General features: G+C 44.1%; 1 protein-coding gene, 2 non-coding genes and 1 pseudogene across 3 annotated transcripts; 1 reads left to right on the top strand and 3 right to left on the bottom strand.

Annotated features, from left to right (window-relative positions):
* LOC115003885 (CAD protein-like) overlaps nucleotides 1-230 on the top strand; it is a 21,362-nt pseudogene extending 21,132 nt beyond the window's left edge.
* Nucleotides 231-252: 22 nt separating this feature from the next.
* LOC115003884 (intraflagellar transport protein 172 homolog) lies at nucleotides 253-16,718 on the bottom strand. The gene is given in 31 exon segments (XM_029425826.1): nucleotides 253-258; nucleotides 314-430; nucleotides 1,287-1,422; nucleotides 1,544-1,584; nucleotides 1,586-1,642; nucleotides 1,817-1,906; nucleotides 3,201-3,345; nucleotides 3,673-3,793; nucleotides 3,927-4,005; nucleotides 4,139-4,387; nucleotides 5,237-5,314; nucleotides 5,443-5,535; nucleotides 5,749-5,833; nucleotides 6,684-6,791; nucleotides 7,363-7,499; nucleotides 7,807-7,974; nucleotides 9,930-10,042; nucleotides 11,103-11,188; nucleotides 11,802-11,905; nucleotides 12,226-12,279; nucleotides 12,491-12,652; nucleotides 13,109-13,204; nucleotides 14,008-14,131; nucleotides 14,251-14,465; nucleotides 14,540-14,627; nucleotides 14,826-14,905; nucleotides 14,996-15,061; nucleotides 15,408-15,447; nucleotides 15,535-15,647; nucleotides 15,908-16,051; nucleotides 16,571-16,718. Coding segments are annotated over 31 exon segments (3,234 nt in total). The 5' UTR covers nucleotides 16,610-16,718.
* Nucleotides 13,648-13,719, bottom strand: trnaa-ugc (transfer RNA alanine (anticodon UGC)). The gene has a single exon. It is a non-coding gene; the product is annotated as a tRNA-Ala (tRNA).
* A 435-nt stretch (nucleotides 16,719-17,153) lies between the features above and the next one.
* On the bottom strand, nucleotides 17,154-17,225 carry trnaa-ugc (transfer RNA alanine (anticodon UGC)). The gene has a single exon. It is a non-coding gene; the product is annotated as a tRNA-Ala (tRNA).
* Nucleotides 17,226-17,765: the final 540 nt, after the last annotated feature.

Genomic DNA, 17,765 nt, shown 5'->3' with positions numbered 1-17,765 from the left:
CGTTATACGTTATAATAATTACACTAATAAACCTATATTATAGTGTTTTATGAACCATTTATTAAATGTTTCTATAATGTTTACAAATGCTAAATACGGGGACTTTAATTAAAGTTAACTGTATTAAATGAACACATTTAACATCTTTGTGTGCGACTAACCTTACTCTAATGTATTTAGTTTTATTCACATGTAATAAGTACAGACGTCTAAATGAGATGCGGTTCTAGGATTTAAAATACACAATTACCGTCAAACCTTTGGAGTACAAAACTGGACATATCTTTGGAAGTGCAATGCAGCGTGCACCTACCCTGTATGCATCCTCCCACATATCGTTGACTCTGTACATGTGGACGGCAGCTTTCCACTCTTCAGCCTCCATGAAGTGGTACTCTGCCTCCGAGAACCTGGACTCGGCCTCCATCTCCTACAAGAAACATTCATACACATCAACTTAACAAACGTGTGAGGAGCACAAAGGCCTCACAAAGCAGCGCGGTCCAGCATCTATAAAGGAAACAGATTGAAGTTCATGAATCTTCATCGCTGTAAGAATGTGGAGCTTAAAGACTTCAAGTCTCAGAGCAACTGTAATGTTCACTACATTTAACTGTGGTTGCTAGTTACTGAATAAAATAGATTTGGGGTACATTTCTAATTTATGGAGTTTAAAGCACTGCAGGGAAATTCTCACATGATAATTGGACGACCACAAAACTGTGAACGCACTCGTTTGTCTGCTGTTACATAAGAAACAGAGAACGGTAAAAATAAATGTGATTAAGTTGTAAGAGTGCCAGAACATTTTCAGACAGGAGCTTCGTCTGAATATTGCTGATGAGGTTTGACTGTTAAAGTTAGTGGATGAAACGTAGACAATCTTTCTTTTTGCCTCACTTACAAGAAAGTTAATGGGAAGTAATCAAGACGCCTTTCAAATATGCAAATGAATCCTTTCATTTAGAACGGTTTATAAAACGTGCTGCTGCATCAATCTGGATTGTTTGGTGTGATCTTGCTTGTGTTGGAGGAAACAGCCGTGGAGATGTCTCAACATCTCAACAGCAACGTCTCTTTCCAGAAACCATGACCGGTTACTCGAGATAATCACAGAGCAATCTGCAGCGCATCTGTGTGGGATTGAAAATGACGGCTACTGGAAGCTCAACGTGAGGCTGAATGAATGAGGTTCTGATGTTCTGATCATCAGGCAGAATTAATGCTTCAATATTTGTGAGATTCAGCTTCAATTGTTGCTATGGAGACGTTGAGTGTAACTGTACCTTGGCCAGGTGCAGGTGAGTCTCTGTCAGCAAGTCTGGGTGATGTCTGGCCACCAAGCGAATAACATCATCAAACATCCGGTTCTTCTTGTACATGGTTATGGCGAGGTCAGGCTGCTTCACTGTGGCAAACAGCCTGCACACACACACACACACACACGCACCACACACACACACACACACCTTAGCAACTGAACTGTCCCTCTGTTTTCATGCTTCCAGCAGCCGCTGATGCCTATAAATAAATCTTCCTTTACCTCTCGGCCTCCTTGAATTTCTCATCTCTCTCCAGCTCCTGCCGCTCTGCTGACGTACAGAGCCATCACCTCCTCCTCCGTCATACACGTCACTGCCAACTGCAACAACCACAACCGCCTCGTTCACTTTCTCCCAACAATATCGGACGGACAGTTATCATTTACGAACATGTGCATTTAAGCTTTCAGAAAGTCACATTGATTGCCACAATGATCCAAATCGTGTCTTTTTCATTTGCCGGACTTGTTTGTGTGTTTTGTGTCCTCACTAACCCTATGAGCCTCCTCCCAGCGTCCTGCTGTCGTGTACATGTCTATAGCATCTTTGATGTGACCTCCTTTCACAAACAGTTGCTCTGCCAGCTGCACGCAGTGAACACACACAATACAAACAGTCTCTGACACATATCCATATATACGCCTGCACTGCAGGATAAAGCACTTTCATGGAAGAGTTTGTGAGAGATTGTGCGGAATAGATTTTCTATTGAACCTGTTCCAACACTGGCATCAATTAAAACAAACGTATTGTGGCGCTTCATGCTGATTAAAAAACGTTTAGTCGTTGTTTTTTTCATGATAATTCCTGCATTGAAATCACAGGTGTGAGCGTCCTTCATTGTTTTACTTTGCACTGAATTATACTTTCCTGCAACTTCCACGAGTTGGAAGCAAAGAGCTTGTTATCTTAATTACTTTCTGTGAATGTGCCCGCGGAGCAAACAGACTGAGATGTTCTTCTATTTCGGGAGGGCTGGCAGTCTGCGGAGGCCGTTTGGCTCAGCTGAGCTCATCACAAAGAGCCGAGCTTCACCACCGTCTTCATCGTCTCTCTTTTCCTTTGTATCGACACCAGATTTCTCTTTCTCGTCTCACTTTTCAACACAGGCGACTATTACGACTGCTGTCCCACTTATTGCCAAAGCCCCCCCTGAAGCAAACTCAGCCCACACTGCTCCACGGAGACGGAACCCCAGCTGACCCCTGGGCTCCCACTTTATGGTTGACATGTGTAGAAGGTCGTCTGAGTCATGAGTGAATGTAACTGCGTCCCTGAGAGACGAGCACACGCTCATTGAAAACAACTTCAATCCAATTTTCTCTCCTTTTAGCTCTATTTTTGGTCTCCACCATCTTTAGCCGCTACATGCTCCTCGGTTTTCACCAGCCAGTCGCTGACTTTGTCTGTCTGCGGTTCGGTGGAGAGCAGTCGCTTCTTCACTGATGATGAACAGAAACAGAAAAGCAAAACAATGCTGAAAGATGCTAAAGCTCGGGAACTGCAGCAGCGATTAGATTTCACGTGGTCACTCAGTAGAGAGCAGATCGTCGCCAGGCGTCTCCCCTCCCAACAAAGAAGAGGTGAATCTGAATTGTCCCTCGCAGGCTCCCTTACAGTCAGGATATGACATGTATCCATCTCGTATCGTGCCCAACGTTAGTGAATCAGACATATCGGGTATGTAACTACTGCAAGCAGACTTGGTAAGGCCGATTGATGGAACTGCCTTTTGCTACTGAAGCAGATGTTGATCACTCGCGGCCCCCACCGGCCCCCCAGGCTTACGATCAGAGGAGATATTGATTAGTGCCGTTCTAGTGTTGGAAAGAGGCAAATAAGAATCACACATCTCAAACCAGGTGGCTCCTCTCTCACCTCGTAGTCCTGCGTGGAGGCGTAGTACTGAGCGATCTTCACGTAGTATTTCCCTGCCGATGAATCCTCCTGTAGCTCCAGGATGTGGACGGCCTTCTTCCACTGACGCGCTGCGATGGCCGCCTCGATGGCTTTAAGGGAGCAGCTGAAAGACAGACAAACGGACAAATGATTTAGTTAAGGTTGAAACTTTACTGGCAGGAGAAATCCTTTTTAAAAGCTTCGCTTCTGAGGAGACTTTTCAGCTTCCTGCTGTCAAGATTCTGTTTCAGATTCTGTTTCAACCTGGAGAGAAAAACAAACCTGGAGCTGAAGAGTCTTTAATATAACCAAGTTTAAAGATTCTATTATGGTCCTGGTTATGATTTAAAGAGCCGTCGGCCGTCTCTGTTGGATTGCTTTTTATGTGTCATCTTTCCTCCTCTCCATCTGCCTCAAATGTTCTGTCTCTTCACACTTCCACACTACGTACCCTGCTTCAATGAAGTGGTTGATGGCGGCGTCCATCTGTTTCTGCTGGACGAGGTAGTCTCCCCAGGCCTCCTCCAGTTTCACCACCTCAGCAGGGAAGGCAAGGCGAGCCAGCTCCACGGCTACGGGAAGCACACACTTTATTTGAATATACTCTATACCTACACACCTCCACCTGTTGTCCAAGCTCTTTACTTGTAGCGTTTGAAAACATGGCGTAAGCATATTTATAAGCTCTACATGTCTTTGATTTACCTTTCCTGAAGGCTCCTCCTTTGCAGTAGCACTCCAGAGCTCTCTGGTTGTTTCTGATCTTCTCATACAGATCTCCCGCCTGCTCAGAAGTCACAGAGAACATGTGAGGAAATACTGAATACTGCTGCGTCAGCGTTGTTAACGATAGGAACTACACATGGCCAAAAGTATGTGGACACTGTAGAGAGGCAAGTGAGAAAAGAACCCCTCACCCTCTCGTAAAACTCTCCCTTGATGAGACTGGCGGCGATGCGGCTGACGGTGTCGCTGTTGTTGGTGATCTCCGGGTGGCTGATGGCCAGTCGGGCGGCTTTAGCCGGCAGCCCGGCCTTCAGGTAGAGGTTGATGGCCCCCTGGAAGTCTCCTTCGCTCTCCTTCACCTCCCCGGCCTTCTCGTCCTGACCCGTCTCCGTCAACCACTGGTAATAGTTCCCCCGCAGGCTGTCCAGCTCCGGGTGGCTCTGACAGAGTCGGGGGTGTTTACACGTTAAGACATTTCAGCTTCACATTTAGTGCTGGAACAATTCAGCCCAGAGAAATCTTTTTAATTAAAAAACAAAGTTCACTGTGATGTTCTGTTTCACACACCAGAGTATATTAAATATCTGTGGACCTCTCACTGTTAATGGGAAAGAAGCCATTTGAATATGTTAACTTGGGCTCTGAGAAGACACACACACACACACACACACACACACACACACACACACACACAGCGAGTCAGCAGAGCACAAAGGTTTTAAACAGGTGTTGTACACGAACACAACGTCAATGATCTGAAGTTAAACTGCACTTAATCCCCAGAAGATCCAGAGGCTTCTTCCACCTTCTTACTGAAAGGTGAGTTCTCCCACTGATACGCCTTCTCATCTTCTCAAAGTGACATCACCTTTCAGAGATTTGCACAAATAAACAGAAGGAGATTCATCCTCAACCACCTCCATCATTACGACCTTTAAACATTCAAATCCACCAAACTCCCAAAGACGCCGTCGTGTGGTTCCAGGGACAGTTTGGAGAAGCAGCTGTTGGAAACTTACACACATATATGGAGATACGTAGAGTAGCATATTGCATCTCCCTCTGGAAGGCAGTAGCAGCATGTACTCCCATGTGTCTTCATCTATAAATGGGATATGTTAATCGCAGTCAAAGGTTCCCTGTGGAGTTTTAGACCTCTGGTATCATGTTGGGTCCGATCCAAACTGAGACCCAGAAGACATTGGCTGCATGAGAAGGTCACAAGATGTGACCACGGACAGCTAACAGATGATCTCCGTCGGGTTAACATGCATAGATTCTGTCCCCACCTTGGCTTCAGCCACAGCGATGCAGTCGTCCCACATGTGCAGCTCCTGGTACATCTCTATGGCTTCATCAATGGCATTCTGCAGCGACACAGAGGACCAGATGGTGGCTTCAGGTGTGATGTTAGCACAACGCGTTTGGAGTTCCTGATCTTCTCTATAAATGTGCATAATGTAAGGAAGTGTGTGCACATCGTGGAGTCACCGACCTGCTCCATGTAGTGCATCTCAGCCAGTTTAAAGTTCTTATCCAACATGGCCACGTGGGCTTGCACTTGGAAAAAGGCCGTTCCATCTCCTCCCTGATGGAAACAGATGTGAGCTTATTCATTTCCTTCCGTACATCGCAGAGCAATCACTCATAATCATAATCACAATGTATTTTATACATATGGAAGTCTGGAAAGTAAATATCAGTCAAGTATCAAACAGTATTTTACAAGCAGTGCTTCAGTACTTAGCTGCCTCTCTCCGTTAGTTATTGTGTTGTGTCTACGAGCCGATGTGAAACAAACCATTTCATCTGAAACTTTGTCGGCAATCTGCTTTGTTTGGTGGAGGAAACGCACGGTGGAGACGTCTCCCAACGCAGCGAAACACCTACAAGAGACGCAGAGAGACGCAGAGCAGACGTGTGAGCAGCAGAGGGAGGAAGAGAAGGCAGAAGATGATACAAAGCTCTGGTTGGACGCACAGAGACAGATTAGAGCGCTGCAGTCTGAGGGCGGAGACATGAAGAGGCTCGTCGGAGCATTCGGACACTTTATTACCAACGCTCTCTGAACAGTTGCATCACGTTCATGAAAGAATGAAGAAGCTTTTATTTAAAAGTCCTTCTGTGTGACTCGTCCTCGCTCCCCTCGCTCATTAACATCAACCGCCACCGCCGCCGCCGCCACCGCCGCACACAAAAACGTTTCTTCCCCCAATATCATGATTTATGCAAATCAAGCCGAAGCCTAACGAACAGCATATGCATTATTAATGACGGGGAATGTGCAAAGTTCTCCAAACAGAGAGAAATAAAGATGGAGGGGGGCTGAGGGGGAGGGGGAGGGGGAGGGGGAGGGGGGGACGAGGCTGAGGGAGAAAATGCTTATGATTAAAAAAACTGTCTTTGATGATTAATGAAGTTAGAGAGAGGGAGGTGAGGCAGGGACACAGTCATCTGTGTGAGTGTGTGAGTGTGTGTGTGTGTGTGTGTGTGTGTGTGTGTGTGTGCAAAATTGTGCTTTCTCATTCCAGGTGACCAAGGTGTCCTTGTTGTCTCTTTTCTCTTCAGTCTTCAAAGATAAGTCTTACTTACAATGAAGACTGATGAAGAATATAATTAGCTGAGAGACATGGACATTAGCTTGCAAGGTTGTGTGTTTCAGGGTCTGTGTGTGTGTGTGTGTGTGTGTGTGTGTGTGTGTGTGTGTGTGTGGTGTGTGTGTGTTTTGTTGCTGACCTTTCTGCGATATGCAGCTGGTGAGCCTCCAGAGCCAGCTTGCTGAGTGTCTTCCACATGGCTTCAGTCTCTGGTGACATCTCAAGAGTCTCAAGGAATGCTGTGGCTCTGTACACACACACACACACACACACACACACACACACACACACACACACACACACACACACACACACACACACACACACACCCTTTTTAATACCTTGCAGAATGTTCCCGCCTCACGGCTCCGTTAACACGATGAGAAGCCCACCCTGCGTGTAACATCTCCTACAACAGAACATGTTATAACTAACATTACTGCCTGCAGCAGGTCAGAGGTCGTGTTCACTTCCCCACACGCTTCAGGTCGGTTTACGACCAGAAGTCACAAAGATGCAGAGTTCAGAGCTCCAGTGAAGAGTTCAGCTGCTGCTCCTCGACACTGAGAGGTCAGTGACAAAGAAGGTGTTCTACCACACGAGGAGCCTCTGCCTCGCAGCTGCTCCGGGAGCTCTGAGAGAACTCTGGAGAAGAGCTTGAGGAAGCTGCCGGATAAAAGGACATCTGGCCCGTTCTGCTCGCCCTGCTGTCACCGACTGTGACCCAGAAAGAGAAGTCGAGAGTCCGGATGGATGTTCAGCTCGATGCGCTGATTTTGTATGTAAACCTAACATCTGCCAAAGGAGCTCAAACTGACCGGTCGTGATCCCCGTCATCGATCGCAGTACCGAACTCAATGAGGCCTTCGTCCAGCGTGTACGTCACCGTGCTGACGCCCTCCGTCACGAGCACATCCGTCTTCCCATCCACTCTCTCCAGATCCACAATGTCTCCCTGACAAACACAAGACCAGTTCAAACCAAAGTAAATGTGACTTTTTCCATATGTTGCTTCTACAATTCAGACGACTCAGCAGAATCTAAAACAGAACCGTGTGCTTTAGTTCATCAGTAAATATAATTACACTTTGCATCGAGCACTTTCACTGTAGGACATTTGGAAAGCAGGTGTTTGACTTGTGTGGTGCAGAAGTCAAAACAATATTTTAACAGCATTTTGCTTTCATTTAAAGGGAAACGATCGTTCACTTAAAACCCTTTCAGTCCTGCGTCGTGTGACGCGGCGGAGAACAAAGCGTCACCTTGATGGGGAACATGGTGATGCTCTCGGGGCTGTCGATGCTGTACCAGATGCACAGGTTTCCCCTGTTTTGTGCGACCGCCACGTCGCTGCCAGGAACCCACTGCACGTAGGAGCAGAAGCTCAGCAGCGTGGTCTTTACGCTGGTCTCGATGTCATACAGGTGGAGCTGCGGGAGGAGGAAGCTCTTTAATGACAAGTTGAACTGTTTAAGATAAAGGAAGTCATGCTCTCAGTCTGTCTCCGCTCGAGAGCAGCTGTACGTTCTACACAGATCCCAAACATGTCCAGAGGTCTGAGCTCTCCAAGAGCTCTGCTAGTCATTGAGTGTATCACATTGTTTTTAGTGCTGCCCAGCAACATATAACAATGATTCCCAAACGACACACTTAACTGCATTAATGCAACTTGGAAGTGGATGACACATTTCAAAGCAGAGAGCTTCACAGTGACTGCAGCTGCGACACAGCGACTGCAGCTGCGACACAGCGACTGCAGCTGCGACACAGCGACTGCAGCTGCGACACAGCGACTTCAGCTGCGACACAGCGACTGCAGCTGCGACACAGCGACTGCAGCTGCGACACAGCGACTTCAGCTGCGACACAGCGACTGCAGCTGCGACACAGCGACTTCAGCTGCGACACAGCGACTGCAGCTGCGACACAGTGAGACACAGTGACTGCAGCTGTGACACAGTGACTGCAGCTGCGACACAGCGACTGCAGCTGCGACACAGCGACTGCAGCTGCGACACAGCGACTGCAGCTGCGACACAGCGACTTCAGCTGCGACACAGCGACCTTCAGCTGCGACACAGTGACTGCAGCTGCGACACAGTGACTGCAGCTGCGACACAGCGACTGCAGCTGTGACACAGTGACTGCAGCTGCGACACAGTGAGACACAGTGACTGCAGCTGCGACACAGCGACTGCAGCTGCGACACAGCGACTGCAGCTGCGACACAGCGACTGCAGCTGCGACACAGTGACTGCAGCTGTGACAGTGACTGCAGCTGCGACACAGTTCGCTGCAGGTCTGACGGTTCTTAGCTTTGAGTTTAAAGCTGCAGAACGTCTCCCCGTCTCTAAACTAACATTGCTTTACAGATACCATCCATCTTCTCCACTCTCGGCGAGACAGCCAAAGAAGTGCATTTCCAAATTGATCCAAATTGAATTTTAGAGCCTTCGGAGGTGATTGACAGATCGCCGGCTGCTACAGTAAGATGTTCTCTACGTTTCAGACTTTGTCGTTCAAATTGTAATTATTTTATTACATATTTGAACTGCTCTGAGTTGAAGAGAGTTGATTAACTTCCAGCGGCTCCATGTGAACACACACACACACACACACACACACACACACACACACACACACACACACACACACACACACACACACACTGCGATCTAAAGTGAGATTATGTAGATTCTATAAGATACAGTGGCTCCCACAGCACTCATTATGTGTGTGTGTGTGTGTGTGTGTGTGTGTGTGAGAGAGACCGCCCGCTGTTGTAATCAGCTCCTTTAATATCCCCCCCCCACACTTTTTAATAATGCTGCGTGTATAGTGTCACCCTGGAGCTTTAATGCAGCCTGTTGATGAGACGTGCAGCGAACACATGCCACACATGTGAATGTCTGTTACGCATGTTCAGTTGCATCTTAAGAGACAGATAGCGTGCACGTGTGCAACAAACTCAAATCTTCGTATTGACCTCAGTAATCTGACGAGAGATTTGATCTGAAGCCACTCGTGCACAAAGGATCACAACGTGTCCCACTGAAGGAACATGTGAAGAGCCTGAAGGAACCCCAATCAGCAGAGGTCTCAGGTCTTTGCCCCGGAGCTGAGACATCAAACTGTTTCATCCCCCGAGGCGTCGTCCTGCACGCAGCTCTTTAACAACTCCAAATGTTCTTTGTTTTTGGTATTGAGATGACAAAAAGGTGAAATGTATGAAGTGAAGTTTCCTCCCTACCAACAACGTTCTTCAGAGACTGATGGCGCCCCCCTGTGGCAGAAGTGCGTCTACATTTATTCTGAAGTACTTCTTTTATCACCTGGATGAGTGGAACGCTTCCACGGAAAGCCACAAGACATTTAGTTTCCTCACCCGCAGCTTCTTGTCCCTGAACAGCAGCTTGCGTCCGGTTTCATTGAGCTCCAGCCAGTCGATCTTGGAGGTCTGGTTGATGGTTCCCAGATTGAAGCCTCCGGCCAAGTCCACTGACGGGAGGAAGAAAGGACAGCGTGACATCCGGAAAGTATTCATGTGGTCAGTGGAAGCGGGATGCACGTCACAGCAAAGTGAATACTTATGTACACGTGATGTTCTTTTGTTTGTAATGCGTTATGCGTGTTGTGTGTAGAATGTGGAGAACTTCTTTTTACTTCATCCATTTTGGAATTAGGCTGTAATTTAATAAAATGTGGAAAAAGTGAAGATTATTTTCAGATATTCACTTTAATACGACACATTGAAACATTTGAACTGGATAAAGTCCCGTGTGTGGCCGCTCAATAGAAATGATAGTTTATTTATGACATATTTAATATTATGGAGAGCAGTCGAGTGTGAAAACTGTGTAAAACATCGATTTACTAAAAGATTTGTGCGGAGAAATATATAATCTGTGCAGCATCATCAGCATCGACTTCAAAGGCTGCAGGGAGAAGCCGTCGGCCAATCAGAAGCTGAGCATGAACTCAGCAAGAGGAAAGAAAAGCTGTTGGCTGTTAAAGGTTTGTTAAAGTATCAGAAGTAAACGCAGTGAAGTTACTGTGCGAGTCATTCCTGATGCTTCATGTGTTCGTCACGTTAATGTTGCACACGGGGATCATTTTAATGACTTCACAGTGTCTTCTGCTGAATTCACCCCGCGGACCAACTTTATCTTTTATTAACTTGTGATATTTATTATTCGTTAGAACGAGTGCACCGCTCTTTATAGTAAACAATCATTTTGACTGCAAAACTTTCAAACCTGTACATTTAAATTCAAAGTGAGATTAAAGAATCTGTATATCTTTAACTATTTACAATTCCTTAGACAAAAACATTTGATTTGGATTTTTCTTTCTACCTTTGGGTGTTTGTATTTTTAAATATAAGCCACACACACACTTTATTTCTTTCATGTGTCCGAAACAAATAAAGCTAATAATTAATTTGTAGATTATATTTTGTATAATTAATGTGAATGTGCACAGGAACTAAGGAAGGGGAGTAGAGAGTGTAATACTAGAGGAGTAGAAGTACAGAGTAGCAGAACATGTGAGTTCTTACCAATACAAATGGTTTTTATATCAATCAGATAGGCCAGCTTCTTGTTGTCTTCAATGCCTCTCTGCTTCCTCTCGTTTAGACGGACGCTGCACACACACACACAAACACACACAAACACACACAAACACACACACACACACACACACACACACACACACACACACACACACACACACACACACATGTATTAACTGCAGCATCAGGTCTGTATAATCGGATCGAGTGCTGCTGTTCAGCTCAATAGCGCCATCTAATGGACAGAGCTGGAAACACATCGTTAATTGGTAAATGGTCAGATTTATTCATTTTCACAGGCTCACAAATGGCATTAATACATTGATTTTTTAAATTTGCTAAATTATCTATAAACCATATATACACAGCAGAATTAATTTTAGAAAAAACTGAGAATATGATTGTTTAAATTGCCGAAACTGATAAAAACTAAGTTAAAGTTTTGAGCCAGAAGATCTGTAAGTAAAACTAAACTCAACACTTTTCTCTGCGGTTTTCCAAATGTGTAATTTTAAGTTGATACATTTGCTAAACTTTAATCTTTTGTGGCTTTAAATGTGAGAAATGTTTCAACAAAACTATGACTTATACCAATCACACCGGTCTGACTACTTTACGTTTGTTCTTTGGAACCAGCTCCTACCAACGTGATGAGGTGCGTTTGATTTGTGTAACTTGACCTACCTGATGAGGTGAGGGTTCATAAATTCTGTCCTGACTGATCCCAGGATCTCATTGTTACTGTATTCCACCAGGCTCAGCTCGCCAGCGTTAAAGATCATACACACCTGGAACATAAAACACAGTGTCTCGTAATATCAGAGCAGCAGCGGTCCCACAGTCTGATGCACAAGACCAGGCACGACCTGGAACCTCCTCCTGCAGCAGAACTGTCATTATGTTCTGCAGCGAGGGCACTATGTTACATATTTATAGCAGTTTGTACTATAGTCTGTATTTAATGTAGCACATTCTTGCCCTCCTGGTTGGATACTAAGTGCATTTCATTGTCTTGTACCTGAACTCTGAACTCTGAACTCTGAACTCTGAACTCTGAACTCTGCACAATGACAATACAGTTCAATGTAATCTTCTTGTGTGTACTCACAGATTCATTTTCAAAGAAGAACTTTTCGTTTCCTCCAGAACCGGGCCACGGCACCTGAGGGAGGCAGCAGAGTCCAGGCTTCAATTCAAATGTCCAACTTTACGTTCATTGAGAAATTCTCTTTCTTCTGACATTCATAGATAAGCAGACGTCTCAGAGGCTTATACTCCAACACCTCAGCAGGTGAACTCAAACACATGCATGGAGAGATATGAAGAAGACTTGTGTTGTGTGATTTGGGGGGAAGTGACGCTGTGAGTCGCACCTCGCTCAGTTTATTAGTCAGCAGGTCTCCCAGCAGAAGAGTGTCGGAGGTGTGAGCCACCAGGTAGCGATCTTTGCCCATGATCTTAACTTCTTCTATCTCGTAACCGTAATAAGACTTGAGGACCACTCGTGTTCCTGTAGAGAAGTTCTTCACTATCACCTGGAGGAGGAGGCAGACATTAAAGCAATAAATACACGCACGCATGGCTCCTTTAAAACTGTCAGTTCACTTCCAGTTAAATAAGAAATGGAATTATTTCTTCTTATCAAGGCAGCACCAAAATCAATGTGTGCATGAATTAATTGAATTAATTAAGTATTAATAAGATAATCCAGTTATTTGTTCTCAGGAATAACTTTAAGATCAAGTTTATAAATAAAGCAGAATAGAAAGAAATATGTATTTCTACCAGATAAGTTGTTTTAATCAGAATGTTTTTAACTATTTACAAATCCCCTTCACTGGTCAATGAATTAGGAACTCAGAAGATCGTGTGATTGCGCCCCCACTTCTGTTTCCTGTTCTTAATTATGAAATTAAGAGATTTAATGAACTCAGCTGGTTGTTTTTCATTCCATAAAGATGCTTCAGTTAAAACAACTTGTCTGTCTCTACCTGGTTCAGACCGACGTAGGTCATCTCAAACTTGTTCTTATAGAGAGTTCTCCGCAAGCAGCAATCGAACAGCTCCACCCCCCCACACAGTGTTCCCTGTCCAGACACAAACACACAGGAAAATAAAACACATTCAACAAAGTTTCCTTACAGATTTGTGTTAAAGTAACACTCTTAATAAAATCATTTATTGAAAGATGTCTAGTACACGAATTAAATCCTCCACAGCAAACTCTTCACCGACAACAAACAAACTAAATAATACCACAATATACTTGTTTCAGCTTCTTTAATCTTTTCTTAACTTCTCTATGAGATCTTTTTCAGATCTGGAATTCTTTCGGTAGCTTTTCTCTGAATCTTCAGTTTCATGCAGCTCGAAATGTTCCACGACCCTCGAGCGCTAACTGTCACCGCCCTAGAAGGCTGAAATTTGGCCGAGGTTGTGTGTGTGTGTGTGTGTGTGTGCAAGTACGGGGCTGCAGCTGTCGCTTGTTTTATTTCTATATATTTTAATCTTGACACAGAAAAAGATCCAGTGGAGATGCCGGGGATTGAACCCGGGGCCTCATACATGCAAAGCATGCGCTCTACCACTGAGCTACATCCCCTCCCATGTCCAACCACATGAAAGTTCTATTCTTATTCCTACTACTCGTCAGATGTGCGTTATTGTTACTTCTTATTGTATTAATTCCTTCAATGATTTTAGAAACATTCCACGTTTTACGTGATTCAAAGCTTTTTTAAATATTCAATCTTCCTTGAATCTTAGATAAAATGCACTTCTCACATTGTTTGTGATTTATATAAAAAGGTAGAAGTATTTCTGACCATCGTCAGCATAGAGTTTGATCTTTTGTGTGGAATTCAATAATGTGATCAAATAAAGTATTTACAGCACAGAGGCGTGATCCGTCTTTCTTCCAGGCCAGGCTGGTGATGGTGTAGAGGTTGACGATCTCTTTAGACTTGGCTTCCTCCCACACGCCGGCCCTGGAAGCCCAGTTAAACACCCGCAACCTGGAGGAAATATGAGGGAGAGAAACACCTCGCTGAACCCTACACTCATCATTAGTGTTTGAAACGGTACCTGAGCAGACAGGTTTCACAGTGTGCTCTGTCATAGACCACATACTGACCGGTCATAACTGCCAAACACAACAGACTGCCCGCTGGGGCTGGTGGCGGCCACGGTGAACTCCTTCTCCGTCCGGTCGCGGCTGTACTCGAAGGTCTGCAGAAGGTGACCCTCTTTGCCGTAGGCCACTATCTTCTTGTCACAGCCGCCCACCATGATGCCGTTTGCAGCCCAGGCCAGAGCGTAAGGTGGGCACGGGTGTATCAACAGCTTACCCTGCGTGGGTGTTGTTGCATTTAAAACAAATGCATAGCATAAATGTCAACACGTACAGAACTGCCGATAAATACCTGAGACTCTCCCGAGCCTTCGTCATCAAAGAAGTAACGCACGACAGTCCCATCGGCGTGGCCGCACAGGATGCCTTTACCAGAAACACTGACACAGACAAGTACCACAGAAGAAGAGAATAAGTAAATAGATGACACGAGAACGGGTCACAATAGCATATTATATTATTAGCAGTATTTCATGAATGTAATGGAACAAAGAAAGGGATATGAGAGCTGACTAGAGAAATAGAAATAAAGCCTACATACATGGAAATGATATTATATTTATATCATATGTATTTACTTGGATGCCAGTGACACGACACAGGACTCGGTGCAGTAGATGGTTGACGACTTGTTTGTCTGAGTGTTGGCGAGGCGAACCTATGAAGAACAAATGATCATAATACAATTATACAATTGTAATACAACATTTAAACTTTAACATAAGGTGAGAACATGTTGCTGACTTACCTTGCCATCCACTAATCCATAAACAATTACATTCTCTACAGGCCAAAGCAAGCAAGTCACCGCGCTCTGCAATACAGTGAGTAAAGAAAATGCATTTAAAAGATGTCGGAAAGTTGGGAATTTAAACTTCCTAACAGGAAAAATAGCTCTTACTACTTGCAAAAGCGAAGTAGGAAACTTAACCCTTGACTTCCAAAGCACAGATATTACATAACATAAAATGAACTTTAAACTATGCAACCTATTCACAATTATTTTTAACATCTTCATGAAACATTTGTGATCCCTTTTCAGCCTAACATCTGTGGAACATCTGTGGGACATGTTTACTTACAGATACCTACATTACATTAATGTCTATAAACACAAGAATACATCCAGTGCTTTTCACTACACAGCCAGTGCCTCTTACCGTCTGAACAAATTTGTGGCAAATGGCTTTCTTGTCCCCCCTAGGAGAGAAGATAACACTGATAAAAACCTGTTTGCATGTAGATAACAAAATCAAGATTAATATGGGAGATGACATCGGCCTTTACCAATCTTCTCCAATTCTGTACACAAAGATGATGTTGTCAGACTGGCCGATGGCGATTTTGGTGGAGTCCGGTGAGAACGCCATGTCATTGACAACATAGCTCTGTTTCCCGTACTGACAGAAGAGTACACTGGATTATTATTTACACACAACCTGTATGTTAATTCATTATACAATGCTGAGTAAAGAAATAGCAGAAGGACAGGATTATCAAAGCTGACAGTCCTAGAGGAACATCTTTTAGCAATATAGAGGTATTTAAAAATGGCATTGTTGAGTTGTTGTGTTATGTTTGGCATTTCAAACTTCATCCCTACAATACATTTGTACTTTATGCATTAACCATTATTGGGTAAACTGCCCTCCTGTCTCACCTTGGAGTCTAAGGGTTTGGTGGAGAACTTGTCTTTCCTCTCTCCCCCCTCATCATAGATAAGCACCACTCTGTCAACAGTGCAAACAGCGAACTTGGTGTTATTCGGTGCCCAGGTCATGCATGTCACTTTGGCAGCACCCTCCTGCGAAGGAAGGCAGAGAGAACAAACAGTCAGAAGTGATAACTAGCCGATGCCTTAGCCGAGCATCTCTCCTTAGCTAGTTTTAGCTAACCTAAAACACACATTCCGTTATGTTGTGAGGCGCTCACACCAAACTCCATAGAAGATTCAACTGTTTTAACTGTTAGCTGATGTAATCTGTCGACTGCTATAATATATTTTAGATTATTCAGGAATCATTTATCCATCTTATATCATCGGTTTATTTGTGGCGTATTAGCGGTACTTTTTTCCAACCTAATAACGCACGGCAGTTGCTAGCGAGCAAAGTAAGGTAACTTATAAAAAATGTATTTAATACCAAATCAACATGGATCAGTAACACCACTTAGATGCCGAATTAACGAGTGGAAATCGGTGTTTCGTTACAACTTTCGAGTCATGTTAATTTAAGATCATGGACGTTACACAGTCACACTCTTTAACTGATGTTGCTCTCCAGCATCAGCTAGCATTAAGCTAACTTGTCACTGCACTTACCTGGGGTGTTAACAGTGTTTTAAGATGCTTTAGTTGCATTTTTTGGACGTCTTTAGGAAGCTCGTGCGGGGAAGAACGTTATTAGTGATGAGATAAAGTGCAATTTAGATTATGGTCATTATGTTGACCATCTCCGAGACAGCAGCAACCAGGGAGGACATCTTGGTAGTAAACATAACTGTGATCTCCTTAGTTACCGCTGAGGCGGGGACTGATGGTGCGTTTACAGCTGTGGGAAATATCAAACACTCTCTGTTACGACACATGTGTTTTAGTCAAAACTAGCTTGTAATTGTTGGTTTATTTTAAATAAGAGGTTATGAGCTATCGTAAACAATTCACCAATTCATTTACGTAGATTCAACATCTGTGTGTGATCAAAATCTTATAGTCTTTATGAGGCTTTTCATAGGCTTCGTGTTTCCAAAGATCTCCGTCATAACTATATAGCGGGCTATATAATTACAAACAGAAAAAAAAGTACATTATAATGTATATATATGTCATGCATGTTAAAGTTATGACTTCTCTTTTTAGACATTCATGTAGCCAAGATTTGGTCTTGATACAGAAAAAGATCATCTGGAGATGCCGGGGATTGAACCCGGGGCCTCATACATGCAAAGCATGCGCTCTACCACTGAGCTACATCCCCTTCCATGTCCAACCACATGAAAGTTATATTCTTATTCCTGCTACTTGTCATATGTGCGTTATTGTTATGTTTTATTGTATTAATTCCTTCAATGATTTTAGAAACTAAAGGGTAGGAAAAAGCTGAAGAACTCGGAGCTTAAATGTCGAATCAAAACAGCAATCTCCTGATGTAATCTATATATTTATTTAACGCAATAAGTCAAACAAAGAAAATATTCTCAGCTGAGGACACATTTCGCGTCGCCGTTTCCATAGACCGCATGGCTCAAAAAGCCCCATCGTTGCGGTCTCACGGCTCCGCTCCAGGTGTGTGCCCAAACATTTGAAAATTCGCATCTAATACATGGAGTAGGCGTTGACCTTCTCCTCATTGGTCCCAGTTTGGCGCCTACACGCTCCTCCGTCAGCAGTCCGGAAGTGATGGTTTGTTGACCTGTTACTCTTAAAGGGGAAGTGCCCCTATTATGTTTGTAATACATAGTTGTGCAGAAAATACATAATTGTGCAGAAAATACATAATAGTGCAGAAACATATTCG

Source organism: Cottoperca gobio, chromosome 24 (genome assembly GCF_900634415.1).
Source record: "Cottoperca gobio chromosome 24, fCotGob3.1, whole genome shotgun sequence".
Classification (NCBI taxonomy): domain Eukaryota; kingdom Metazoa; phylum Chordata; class Actinopteri; order Perciformes; family Bovichtidae; genus Cottoperca; species Cottoperca gobio.
Note: the sequence above shows the minus strand (reverse complement) of the source record. Positions and strands in the feature narration are given on the sequence as shown.